The sequence below is a fragment of the Chroicocephalus ridibundus genome, chromosome 3 (genome assembly GCF_963924245.1).
Source record: "Chroicocephalus ridibundus chromosome 3, bChrRid1.1, whole genome shotgun sequence".
In the NCBI taxonomy this organism is placed as follows: domain Eukaryota; kingdom Metazoa; phylum Chordata; class Aves; order Charadriiformes; family Laridae; genus Chroicocephalus; species Chroicocephalus ridibundus.
The window spans coordinates 25,615,451-25,628,438 of NC_086286.1; the positions used below are offsets into that span (position 1 = coordinate 25,615,451).

The 12,988-nt window shown below is 44.7% G+C and overlaps 2 protein-coding genes across 2 annotated transcripts in view; one reads left to right on the forward strand and one right to left on the reverse strand.

Annotated features, from left to right (window-relative positions):
* The window catches only part of USH2A (usherin), a 395,028-nt gene extending 386,926 nt beyond the window's left edge, over nt 1-8,102 (forward strand). Inside the window, exons 68-73 of the mRNA XM_063328461.1 lie at nt 956-1,132; nt 2,213-2,296; nt 3,953-4,197; nt 5,791-5,862; nt 6,349-6,582; nt 7,180-8,102. Coding sequence (XP_063184531.1) covers nt 956-1,132; nt 2,213-2,296; nt 3,953-4,197; nt 5,791-5,862; nt 6,349-6,582; nt 7,180-7,269 — 902 coding nt within the window. The 3' untranslated portion in view covers nt 7,270-8,102. The remainder of the gene's footprint in view (nt 1-955; nt 1,133-2,212; nt 2,297-3,952; nt 4,198-5,790; nt 5,863-6,348; nt 6,583-7,179) is intronic.
* A 150-nt stretch (nt 8,103-8,252) lies between these two features.
* Nucleotides 8,253-12,988, reverse strand: part of KCTD3 (potassium channel tetramerization domain containing 3) — a 29,790-nt gene continuing 25,054 nt past the window's right edge. Inside the window, exons 14-18 of the mRNA XM_063328462.1 lie at nt 12,748-12,903; nt 11,640-11,736; nt 10,025-10,209; nt 9,784-9,922; nt 8,253-9,406 (exon numbers count right to left, since the gene is read on the reverse strand). Of these exons, the coding sequence (XP_063184532.1) occupies nt 8,824-9,406; nt 9,784-9,922; nt 10,025-10,209; nt 11,640-11,736; nt 12,748-12,903 (1,160 nt within the window). The 3' untranslated portion in view covers nt 8,253-8,823. The remainder of the gene's footprint in view (nt 9,407-9,783; nt 9,923-10,024; nt 10,210-11,639; nt 11,737-12,747; nt 12,904-12,988) is intronic.

A 12,988-nucleotide genomic window follows, 5' to 3' on the forward strand; every position in this document is an offset into this window, starting at 1 on the left:
AAGGTCCTCATCTCTAAAGCTGTGTTCTATTAAATTGCAAAATAAAAAGCTGGAACATGATAATGAACTTTTAAATGGGGAAAATTCATAAAGAACTGGTGAGACATACAGAGCGAAAGGGTTTGAAAGCCGTTTTTAAATCCCTGCCCACTGGCTCTGCAGCCGTCTTCTTTCAGTCTTGCTTTTCTTGCCTTGCTGACCTCTTCACACCAGGTCTCCGAGTCGCTCTGAATGTCTCCTTCCTCTTGCCTGGAAGGCTTCCTTTAGTGGCAGTGGGCAATTAGCAACAAAGTGCAGCTGGACAAGCAGTTTTCTTATGAACAAACCAGCATATACTGGGCACATGGCCTAATGGCAAAGCCAGAAGAGGAGACCACCTCAAACTTAAATGAAGTCTTTTGTCAGCAAGCTGTTGAGCCCAACTAATGAAATCTTCCTCCCTGAAGTGAGTTCTGGGTTTCTTTTCTCTCTGCCTGCCATCTGCCCTTGCTTTTCTGAAGCCCCATGTTTTCATGTATGTGCATGTGTTAAAAGATGATCTTGGGCAATTTCTTGGGGCTTGCAAACGAGCTCGCTCCTTAGCAGTTTGGTTCCCACAGCCCAGCATGCTGCAGCTGAACTTGCACAACATCCTCTGTCTCCCTGTTCCCTTAGGCTGGAATTTAGTTTATACAGTTTTAGTGTCTGTACCACATACACAAAGGCAAAGGAAGGGAGTTCTAGGGTTTTATTTTAAAGATATATTTCTCAGTGTAGAAGCTGGCATGCTACGCAGCTTTCTCTTTTCTCCTTGTATCTTCCCTACTCATACACACGTATATGAGAGAGAGGGGATGCGTGTGATGCATGCTCTCTCGTGACAGAGAGCTTGTGTCACGCAGAGTCTCTTTCTCCATGCTGCATAACTCAGTTGTGCCTGTTGGCTAGAAATGAGCTTTTTTTCCTTCTTTTGCAGCACCTCGGTACACGGCTCCATTCTCCGTTGTCAGCAATTTATCTACCATCCACATAGACTGGAGTCGCACGTTTGTACTGAACGGCCGCCTGAAGGAGTACGCGTTAACCGAGAGTGGGCAACGCATCTACAGTGGCTTTGACACTGAGCTATATTTACCAAGGACATCTGACAAAAGTCAGTTTCAATTTCCTATCGCTTTCCCTCTGTGAAGGACTGGTGAGCTAAATAATATTATTGTGTGCTAAATTTAAGAAAACCTCTCCATAGCCATGCCAAGCTAAGAGCACAGGAGCATACTGCAGACACACTGAAGTGCATCTAAGCAGATGCTTGAAACAAAAATCCTTGGAGCTAAGCTTCCTCTTAAACATTGTACCTGACTGGGTGAGACTGAGTCTGCTCTGGTTCATTGTGAGGGTCCAGCTTTCCCAAATCCTGGAGCTGCATTGCAATTCCACCCTTCAGGGCTACCCTCTGGGACACGCATGGAAATCTTTTTGTCCAGCCTGCTCCAGGTGAACCTGCTTTGGCAGGGGGGTTGGACTAGATGATCTCCGAAGGTCCCTTCCAACCCCTACCATTCTGTGATTCTGTGGTCTTCAGCTTCAGAAGAGACTGGAGCCTGAATTTTCATTTGAATCAAATTAAGTCAGTAGCTCTTGGAACCAGCCAGTTTTTGAAATGCAGTTTCTCTTTCAAAAACTTGTGATCTTTAAAATACAGGGAACCTCTGTCAACTCGGGGCGGGGGGAACACCAAGAAAAAATGTTTTCTGTTTTTAAGGCATTGGGTTTTCTGTATGTCAAAGGATTTTGTAACTTGTTTTTTACCTTCCTGGTTACTGCAGTGATGCTAATACATTTCTTTTTTTCACTCAAACATTCTTAACATGTTTGTATCAGGCAGGAAGGGAGCATGAGGGATTTAGGGCACAATGATGAATAAATTGAAAGGTCCCAGTTACATTGGAAGAGAGAAGATTGGGTGGTGAAGGAGGAATGTAATTTGTAACAACACCATAGTGGTGCCAACCTATGATCTGCCATGGTTCATAGTTTAGAAGTTCAATACTGATGTGTAAGGGATTATGAGGCTCCGATCTGGGACTCAGGTGGGTTATGATGGGTTATGGGCTATGCCTGCCTTGGCTTCTCTCAGACCTGGCTGTCTCTGATGGTGGATCATGGTGAAGAAGCAGCACCTACAGAATTTGGATTTCTCCTGCTGACAGCATGTTCTAACTTTTTTTCGCAGCCTTTTTGTTTCAAGTGACCTGCATTACTGATGAAGGGACTGCCATGACACCGGTCATCAAGTACAGCGCTGCAGATGGAGTTGGTAAATATGTGAAGAGACGGCCTAGCACCTATTGAATTTACGTGTTTGTGAGAGAAATTTGATATGTCGTGCATGCCAGACAGGGTGGCAGGTCATTGCAGGATCAGGGGATTCCTTAGTGTCCTTAGGGTATGAAGTATGTAGGTAATATGCCTTTTTTGCCATGGGTGGCTTTCCGTTTCTTTACGTCATGATCAGCTTCAGATCCTTTCTCCAGATATGTAATAATTCTTTGTTGTATTTTTACACAAATATTTTGCTGCAAAATGTAGTGCTTTTTCCTCCTGAATGGAATCTGCTGTCTTCCAAATTTTATTTCCAAATGAAGATTATCTTGAATTCTAATCCCGTCCTCCCACGTTCCTCCTCAGTTTGACAATGAAATTACATATCCTCTCTCCTCCCTGCAACCCATCGACCCCTCCCTTCGTATGGCCAGCCAGCCAGTCTCTGCAGCCTCACCTGGGATGTGTTCCCTAGCCAGTTTATGAGGAGAATGTCACATGAGATGCTGTCAGGACCTGGTTTCTAACGCCTGCTGTTTCCCTTCTGTCCACGAGGCCTTTGCTTCTTTGTGGAAGCGCAGGAGTTCGGGGTGGGGACATCCCAGTCAGTAGTAGGCGCCTACCAGTAAAATGTCACTATTTATCATCTCCTTAGTTTTCTGCGAAGCAAAGCTAAGCTCAAACCGTTTCTAACCAACATATTGGGTTTAATTCATTTATTTATTTTTTGATTGTATCTTGTTCAGCTTCTTAAAATAGACGGGCTTTGTCTTTGCAATTACTCTTTACATTGCATTTCCCTTATATCCCTTTTCATGCTTTCACTCAATCCTCCTGCAGAATTTCAGGCAAGGCTGCTGTAAAGGCATTTTAAAATGTTCCCAGTTGCTCTATGTCCATCGCCTTTCACATTTATCTCCTTTGTTCTTTTGATTGCTGCTTGTACCCAGGGTCTACTGCAAACTCAATCGGCACCGCAGGCAACTTGCAGAGGAGGCTTGCTAGCAAAGGTGATGGAAATTCCTTAGCGAAGAGGCTGGATATACATGGAGGATTGCAAATAACCAGGAGATCCTGTCACTGAGATTTCATACACTTGTTTTGTGTATGAGCAAAGCCAAACAAGTGGCTGTTTTTTTCCTAACAAGTGGGGGAAGGAGGAATAAAATGTTTCATGTTGTTTGCTTTTGTATTAATTTATCACTCATTTCAGTTACGTCTTCCTCCCTCTCTCTTTTTAACTGCACAGGCCTGCTGCTACGCAGTGCTGGAGAGAACGTCCTCTGTCTGTACCGCTCTGAAATTACCGTAGTCATTTCCACTCTTCAAGGTTACTTGGAGAACCCTTTTTTTCTTGCATTCCACCTCCACCGCCTCCTTTCTCAAGAGCTGCTGATGCAGTGGTGATTTCCAGCCTAAGCAGCAATGCCAGAACTTTAAGCAGGGTCTCTTGAGGGTAGTAAGCTTTTTATTATAGCCCGCTAGCATATTGAACCATTATGCCACCTTGAACATAAGTGCAAATAAGCACATGACGACAAAATTACTTAAATTTCTGCCTAATTTATTAGCGAGGAAAGGGATAGCATATTGTTAAACGCTTTCTGAAATAACATTCCCTTTCTCCCCTAATCCCTCTTGATTTTTACAGGTCTGATCTTGACAACACCTGGAGAGAAGGACAAAGCAGAGTCCAAACGTGCAAAATTCTACAACGAGTTGTGGTTTGCAGTGCTGATGGTAGTTCTAGGTTTGATCCTCTTGGCTATTCTTCTCTCCCTAATTCTTCAAAGGAAAGTCCACAAGCAACCCTATGCACGAGACAGACCTCCTTTAGTTCCACTCCAGAAAAGAACATCACCAATGAGTGTGTACTCATCAGGTGAAATCCACCCGGTACGTTCGGTATCTATCGTGTTATACTTTTATCTGCCGCCTCCCCCACCCCCACCCAATTTTTCTTCCTCCTTCCACCATTTTGTTGCACTCTTGATTACCAAGTGAAGGCTGTTCAGTGTAGGAAAAAGGCCGTCTGGTGTACCTATGTGGGTACAGAGAGCCAGGCTACAGGTGCTTAGTCCAAAGAGAGCCCCGTGGCACCTGGTCTGCAGGCCCTGAAATGCTTCTGATGCCAAAGACAAACTTTGGGTTCGGCGTCACAGAAAATACAAAGCCACTGGTGTCACCTCATGTTAGCTGACATCTGCAATAGAGCTGAAAGGCATGCTGTGAGAAGGTAGGTGATAAAATGTGTTTTTCAGAGGAATCTTTCATGTGTTCCCAACTATCTGTTGTGGGCGCCTAACCAGGATTAATCTGATAGTCTTTGTCAGGTATCCATGGAATGTGCCTGCAAAAAAGCAGGACTTAGGGAGAGGCGCTATTTCTTTCTAGTATCCACCCACCACCCAGCTGGACTGTTCTAGGACAAGCTGCGTACCAGGAAGGTTTGGGGGAGAGTGAGTGAAACCGAGGGACACAAAATGTGTGTCTGTGCATCTGTGCACATAGAGCCACAGTGGGACCACCGGAGGCGGGAGGACTGCTGGGGAGTGATAAAGAGGAAGCCTTTGTATCATTGTTATTATGACAAGTTATAAATCTGTAAAAAAAAAAAAAATGGATAAAGAACGTGTTCCGCCATGTAGCAGAGTAGGAGTGCTCTCCTACCCTTTGAGGAAAAGCAAGACAAAAGGAATATGGCAATTGTTACAAGACTGATAACGGGAGCAGCAGTGCCTTCCATTTCCGTGCTTCTTCCCAGGCATAGGCCATGAGATGATTCTTCTTGTCACTTCTCAGCTTCTTTTTCCTGCGAGTGCCATCAAGCAGGATAGTGACTCCTGCATCCTTCACGCATTCTGTTCCTTCTTGTCTCAGTGCCAAGAAACTGCATCTGTGCCTCACCGAAGCAGCTCTTGGAAACAATGGGATTTCCAGCGTGCCCCTTCTCCTGGCAAAGGCTAAGCGCATAAGAAACTTCTTTTTTTGGTCTCATGGTCTTGATTCCCTTTCCTCTACAGTCTGTCATGTTGTGTTGTTCCTCTTGACTTTAAAATGTCTTTGCTATTGGCGTGCCCGCACAATTCCTTTCCATGTTCCTCCCCCTTCTTTAATTTTCTTTTTTTTCCCCTTTTTCTTTTTTTCAAAAGCTCACGGACATAATAGAAAGGAAGATTCTACAGCGCATCAGTTGAAGGACTTAGTCTGAAAACCTGAAATGTTAGGATAGTGCTGCTATGAAGTGGCAACATCGCTTGTGTTGTACAATTGTTAGTGAGGTCATGTGGCAAGCAAGGCTGGCTGCCCACGTGGTACTTGGTGACCGGTTAAAAGTTAAATACTGCCTTGTCTTCGCCAGTTCCCCTACTCCCCACATCCTGCTACGCTGCTCCCCTCCTCACACTCACAGCCCCCCGTAAGGAACAACCTGCACCTCCTTGCACCCAGCCCTGCCCTAATGCTTTTCCTCCCTCTCTTCACTCTCAGTTTGAGACCGTTGCTGACACATCTGATTCGTCAAGCAGCGTCACGCTCAAACGTTACAGAATGCACTTTGAGGTAGAGTGGTTATCTTGCAGCGGTGCCAGATGCGTGATGTGCCGGATGACCCAAAGAGCATGCATGAAGGCATCTTACGTTGCATGTTTCTCCTGGTGGGTGAATGTCTTTTCCCTGGTCGTGATAACTGAAAAAGGAAGTCTGCTAACATCCCGCTGCTGTGCAAGTCTCGGCTATCATTCTGCTAGTCAAAAGTCTTTGGACCTCTGACTACTTTAAAAAAAAAAAAAATTAGGGAAAGGAGGAAAAAAAAAGAGAATAACAGGGAAACTCCTGTTTTACAAGGTTGGGTTTTTTCCTTTTTAATGATATGATTGTTCTACAGTGGGGAAAGGTCCATTTTCTTTTTCTTTTTTTCTAACTGTGCATGATTTTTGAAGCATGGTTTTCTCTGTTCTCTTCCAATCCTGCTTTGGTTTTGTTCAAATAAAGCATTTGAGACCATGCCCTTTGTTTTTCATTTATTAGTTTGTGTCTTCCTCATAGGGGCTGGCAGATACGAAAATTCCAGGAGCTGGTTCTCCCATGAGCAACCGCAGTGTCCATATCGCATCTGGGGCAAGGAGACCAAGTCAGGGCCAGCTAAGTCGCACATATTCCCAAGCCTCTCTTCATCGTAGTGTCAGCCAGCTGCTCGACCTCTACGACAAGAAGTCTCTTGTTGAAGAACCACCTTGGGATGCCATTATTCGCAATCATCGCACCACTGGTCGTGGCTTGGTAAGGACTCCTGTTCCTCTGTGATGCTCTCGTGTGTCAGCTGCTAGTGATTTGTCTGTTCTGTCAGGGTTGTTTGCCACCAAAAGCGAGAGGAAATTTCTACCACTTCTGAAACTCACTGAACTACATTCTGTAAGCCAGTTCTGGCATACCAACATCCAGCATCTGTACGGGGGGTTTGCACGGTAAACCAAACTATGGTGTTAGCAGAAGATCAGCAGCTGGGAGTAGGAGCTTCCCTTTTTAGCATCAGGAGGCTGTTTTTTTGGCTAGTGAGATCACATAGTGGTACACTCGGGATGGGCTATTAGTCCACAAGGAATTAAATCATGGGGATATGATAGTTCTGAGAAAATGACCAAAGGCTGTCACAGTACCCCTGACTCAGGCAGTCCATGAGCTGCAGATCAGTGCAGACTGGAAGGTTAACCTGTACTTGTGGGGTTTTCCCTATAGCTAAGTATCACTATGTTCTTACTTAAGCCTTATCATCTTCCTTAGTCCAGCTGTTATGGTTTTAGCAACCCCCCTGCATCTCCTTCACTCTGGTACAGCTTTGGCTTACATGCCTTTTTTTCCTCCCCCCGACTCCTACAGTATGTGGATGAAGAAGACCTTGTCAATGTCATCAAAGGCTTCAGCACAGTCACCAAGGAGCACACCACATTCACTGACACCCACCTCTGAAGAACACAACCACCTTCTCTAGAAAATGGAAAGTGGGTAACTTGCCAAAAGCAGCCTGCATGGACTTTGCGGGAGGGGATAAGGCTGCTGTTTCCCCACCCCATGCCCACTAGTTAAAAGATAAAACTGTTTGTTGGGAGGGAATGTGGGGATTAAGTTGGCCTTTTTTCACCTTCTCTTTAACTGTATAATAAAAACTGTGTGTTAGCACTGACAGAAAGGTAAGAGAACAGTTTGAAAATCCTTAAGTCATACAGTAGTAGAAGACTGTGAAGGTGGAGGCTTTCATCTTTGTCTCTCATCCAGCTCTCACAGTTGAGGAGGGTTGTGGGGGCGGGAGGGGGGCAGCGTGTTTGGTAAAGAAAATGTTTTACCTGTCCAAAACCCAGCATGTGGCTAAAAGGGGCCTTCCCAGCAGGACAGCCATGTCTTTTCCTGGCCTGAAAAAGCTCCACCACAAAATTGTGTTCATGCACAGGTGAATAAACAGCAAATGAAGGAATTCTTATGGAGTTGATTGAACCTTTGCGTCCTCTCCCTCCCTCCTCCCCACCCTCTTGGCTCAAGGCTCAAAAAAACCCCCCAAAACCCAAAAGCCATTAATGAATGCTTTTTCAGAGACAGAAAACCTCCTAATCCACTCCCTATTAAACACTTGCTGTCACGGCCTTCCCTTTTGCTTATGTATTACTAATCTACAGGCAACAAAATTTGTTCACCACCCACAGTAAACTAGGAGCAAACAGCAAGCAGCCAGTGCAACACAGGTAGGGAATATCATGTCAAGGCACTTGTAATTGAGAATTATTATACCATGACAGTAAACCTACTCCCATATTCATCTCTGTCCTTCTTCCAGGGAAAGTGACAAGGAAGCCCTCAAGAGACTGACGGTTCTGTGTATTCTGCCAAGCGTATTTTTATGCATGCGCTCAGTCACAATCACCAAAACCCATCATCTGATACCACACATTTTCAGAAAGTACAAGCAACACTCCTCTGGCAATTTATTTGGGCTAAGAGGCAAAATGATATGCTATTTTGAATAGCTTCCTCCTTAACCCGCACAAAACATTTCAGATTTCAGACAGCAGCATACAGAGCAATGATCCCATTCATAAAACAAGACTACAGAGGCAGCTCTGTGAATTAGGCAAATTCCAGCCAAGACAGCAGCAGCTCTGCAGAGCAATGTGTGGCTGCATCTAAACAGCATCTTCCACCGAGCAACTGAGTGTTCCTTTAGCACCCTCCCTTCCCCCAAGACAAAATAATCACAACATATCACATGCCTGACCACATTTACGCAAGAATGCACAACAATATTCTGGATTAAGTACCGTACTACATTTTGGAGCATTACATAAAGCCACACACTGATGTGGACGACTCTTCAAAGATTCGGCAGCAGCCAGGTACTTCCTCATAACCTTACAATTTTCATTCTGGGTTTCAGAACAAAGTCCCATTCAAGAAAGAACCCATAACATGTAGTGTTAGGCCTGCTACCAGTCAGAGAGCAGCTGCACCTCATCTTTGCCACCAGTCACATTTTCACAGGCCATAGTCTTGGCAGGATGAGTCATTCTTCCGGTGACGTGGTGAAGCAGCTGTCTTCGTAGGCGATGGAGAAGCCACACCAGGTAATTCAGGCCCACCTTCAGCAAAGACTGGTGCAGAGGCCAGGAGAGGCACCTTCTTCCTTCCCAGGAAACCGGCTCCTTCAAACCCCATTTTCTTTTTGCTTTCTGCTTTGGCTTCACTCTCCTCTTCTGCTCCTCTTCTTTTGGGATCCAGGGAACTCTCTGGCAGACGGTGAACCTCTGTACTGCAACACCCTCCTGCATCTGTCACGCCTGTGCCTCGTGCTTCAAGTGCTGTTGTCAGCACTGCCTTTCTTTCAGCTGCACTGCCCTCAGCTGTTGCCTTCCTGGCCTCTGTCTGGCTTGAATTCCCATTTGCAGCAGCTGCCTTTTCGGTTGGGCTTTTGCTGGGTAAGTTAAAAGCCTGAAAGTCCCGGTAACTGTGAAAGCTCTCCGTCCGCCTTGCTCTTGCCAACAGGGGGCTTTCTCTGTATGGCCGCACAGAACCATAGGTGGCTGTTTCATGGATCGTTTCATGGTGCTGCAATTGGAGGCTTCAAAAAAGAAAAGCAACAACCAAGGACAAGGAGAGCAGATGTTAGGCTGAGAACAGCAACCGGTTCTTCTGCACACCCTGCTCCCACCCACCACTGCAACTTCCACTAAATAGCAATATACTCATCACAGCCCCCACGCAAGGGCTTCCACATCACTCACTTCAGTCTCTTGTATATAGAAGTCTTGTATACAAGTCATTAACTCACATGTATATAAACCAACAGAAACTGAGGTAGTTGTGTGTGTAGTTCAAGACACGCAGGGCATGGATTCAGGGGCTCAGCTACAGCATTCAGGTCACAAAACGCCTCTTTCCCTACCCGAAGGGTAAAACCTTTGGTGTCTGCAGCAGGTGCCCCCCTTGCTGACCTACCTGGAATTAGATTCCCGAAGCCGGTTTGGCTGAACTACTGAGGTGGCAGGACTGATGTTGGGTGTAGCACAGCGAGACGTACTCAAGTCACACTGGTCAAGCAACTTGAGCAGCTCTTCTTCTGTGGGGCCGCCGATATCTGAAAGAGACAGCTCTTAGTGCCCAAGACCATTTACTATAGTCATGCACATGTGAGGACAGAAAAAGAGGCACACCGCAGTCCTGGCATAACACAACTTACCTTTGTCTTCGCTCTTATTAACCATGTCCATAGCTGTGGTCAGGTCCCACATCTGGATGCTGCCATTTGAATGCCCAGTGAAGAGGTAGCGGCGTGGCCGGGAGCCCATTCTGCTGGATCCTTCACATTCTCGCACAGTAAACGATGAGATGGTAGTGCAGTCAACTGCCTGGATCTCACAGATCCTACAGGAAGAGAAACCCCAAGTTACCAAAACAATTGCCCCTGGCAGAGTTTGGCAAGTAAAGTCAGTACTGTTTTGATTTTCTGAGAAGGCACCAAACTTGTCATCAGAAAAAGACCTTTCTTCCAGACAAAACTCCTTCCCATGAAACACCCTCATGCTGCTCAGCAGCAGACAGTACTTTCCTCCCCAAACCATCTGCACCCTTTTTACTACTTGTTTATTTTTAATAGGGAACCCCCATATGTTTGATATCCAGTTTCAATGATGAGAAACCTAAGGCTCTCACAAGAATGACAGCAACCAGCCCCTTCACATGCTAGGCACTCTAGGAAACTAACCTGTAGAAACAGCACATTTAACCTTGTAAAAGATATGCAAAGAAATCCAAGGATGATAAAACCAAGGCTATCTATACAGATAAATTTTGTCTTATGACAAATGCAATATCACCTGACGTGGCAGATCTCCATCGCTTTTTCCCCGTTATTTTAGAAGCTTATGTGGGGAATGAGAGGAAAAGGACTCCCAAAACTAAGCTGCTAAGCCAGACTCCACACCAGAACCTCACATATTCTGGGTAATTTGTTTTACTGGCCCCTTGGTATTGAGCTTTTTACCCAAGAAGTGCCAAAATAAGTAATCTAAAAAAACCCAAACTCTTCATCACATACTAATCTAGCCTGAAGGAGTTGGGCGGGGGTGGTGGGGGGTCGGGTAGGGGGAAATCACATCAGTAATCTGCAGGGCTTGTGTCCTCAATTCAGATGCCCATAGTGTTAAGGCATCAGCCTTTTCACCCAGATTCAAAGTTATTAGACAAGAGATGCAAGAATCGTAAGCAGCATAGAACTGAGATGCACCATCTTTTCTGATCTCTTGCCATCTTCCTAGCCTAACAGGAAGAGCAGCTGTGGTTATTTGGCAGCTTTTTTTACTACATTGGCAGCAACCTAGTAGAATATTATGAAGTCAAGCCTAAGTAAATAATTCTATAGCTGACCTAGAAGACAGTCTCTCAATTTTCAAGGTTCTAATATCTTCAAAGACAAGTACAAAGGAAGAGGGAAACTGCTTCCTTGTCTACCTTTGTCAGCAGCATAATCCCTGCCACCAGCAACTTCGGTATTAGTTTTGAAATTTAATGATAGCATAGTACCATAGCTGAGAGTTATACATTCTGTAGAGGCAGACAAATGTTTGTTTTATGAGCTGAGGAAGTGAGCCATCATGAAGTGAGTCTCTGATACCACTTTTTTCAAATTGCCATTTGGCTTCAGGGTTACAGTAGATCATTAAGTACAGTTCTGTTACTAACACGCAAACTAGAAGCTTGCTAAGTGCAACTGCATGCATCCCCAAGGGATGGGAGACCCCACCACCTGAACAGTCTTGCTCCTTTCCCACTTAAAACCCTAAAAATGGAGGTACCTTTTCCCAGTTGAAGAGAGCCTTACAAACAGCTTATTAGTGATGGGGACGACTTTTTGGATAAACACCTGTTGATCATCACGTTCACCAAAGGGTCCTAGAGAAAAAAAAAAAAAGAAAGATTGCTTTTTTGTTTGTTTCAATTCCCTCACCCTCTTCCACACACAGTCCTAAAGACCCAAACTCATATTAGTATGACCACAGCAATTCTAAAGCATCAGGACCAGAGAACCGAAGATGACTAATAGCTAGAAAAAGCCACCCAATAGTTAGAAGCCTCTACAGAGGCTACAGATTTTTTGTTCTTTTCTTTTAAAGGACACCTATTCTTGAGTTTCCTGCATGTTCCTGGAGGAATTACTATGTCAGTAGAAACCCTACATTAGGCCTCTATAATAACAATAAGTACTTTCTTATTTTGCAGCTCCTAGATGTCTAAAGGCTTAATCAGATTTCTTGCCATAGTACTGGCCCCACTCTGTGTTCACAGGGCACCCTGTTCATCAGAGGTTCATTTGCAAGACTCAGACCATAAAGGAATCTATACTACCTGTCTAGCCATATTTACTGACATGCATTCCTTCAGTATCTTGCTATAGCAATGTGTTACCACCATGTGCCTCTGCAGTTTCAAGGCTTCAGTAAACTTGTCACAACTTCAAATTCATTTCAGAATTTTTTACGTGGGTATCATTTAACCCCAACTGAACAGCGAACTGGAATCTGCAGTAGACCCAAACCTTGCTATGCTCATCTGCTTTAATACAGACTCCTGCGCTTTCTGTCATTCTCTAGTTAAACCAAAAGTGAAACACTACATCAGTTTATTCAAGGAAAAGGTACAGTATCTGTGCTTGAAAGTTTTTCCTCCCTTCTTCTCACTTTCAGAGTAAGCCCTTTTAAGTGCACTCACTGTATACAGCCTAAATAGTGATTATGTCCAGGTGAATCTTACGGATGATCCCTGCCATCTTTTCAAGGGAAGAGCAGTATATAAGAGCTTATACCCATCAATTGACTTGCATGTTATAGGGTTGAAGGTCTGTTAAACCTTTATGAAATCAGTAAATGTACAGGCTCAGCACAGCGCATTCGAGAGACATCCTACCAATGTCATTTCCAGAACAGTAACTGCCATGACTCTCTGCTTCCTCCAGGGATAAGATTTTGAATGATGCAAGAGGTGTTGAGCCTGGCTGAGTTGAAATCATGCCCCGGAACCGAGTCACGGTCCACGTCCGTACATGGTTGTTATCAGCACAAACTAGAAAGGAAAAGATATACAATAACATTTACAAGGGATGACAAAACTTTTGAGATAAACTTCTATAATGACTTCTAAAGACTGA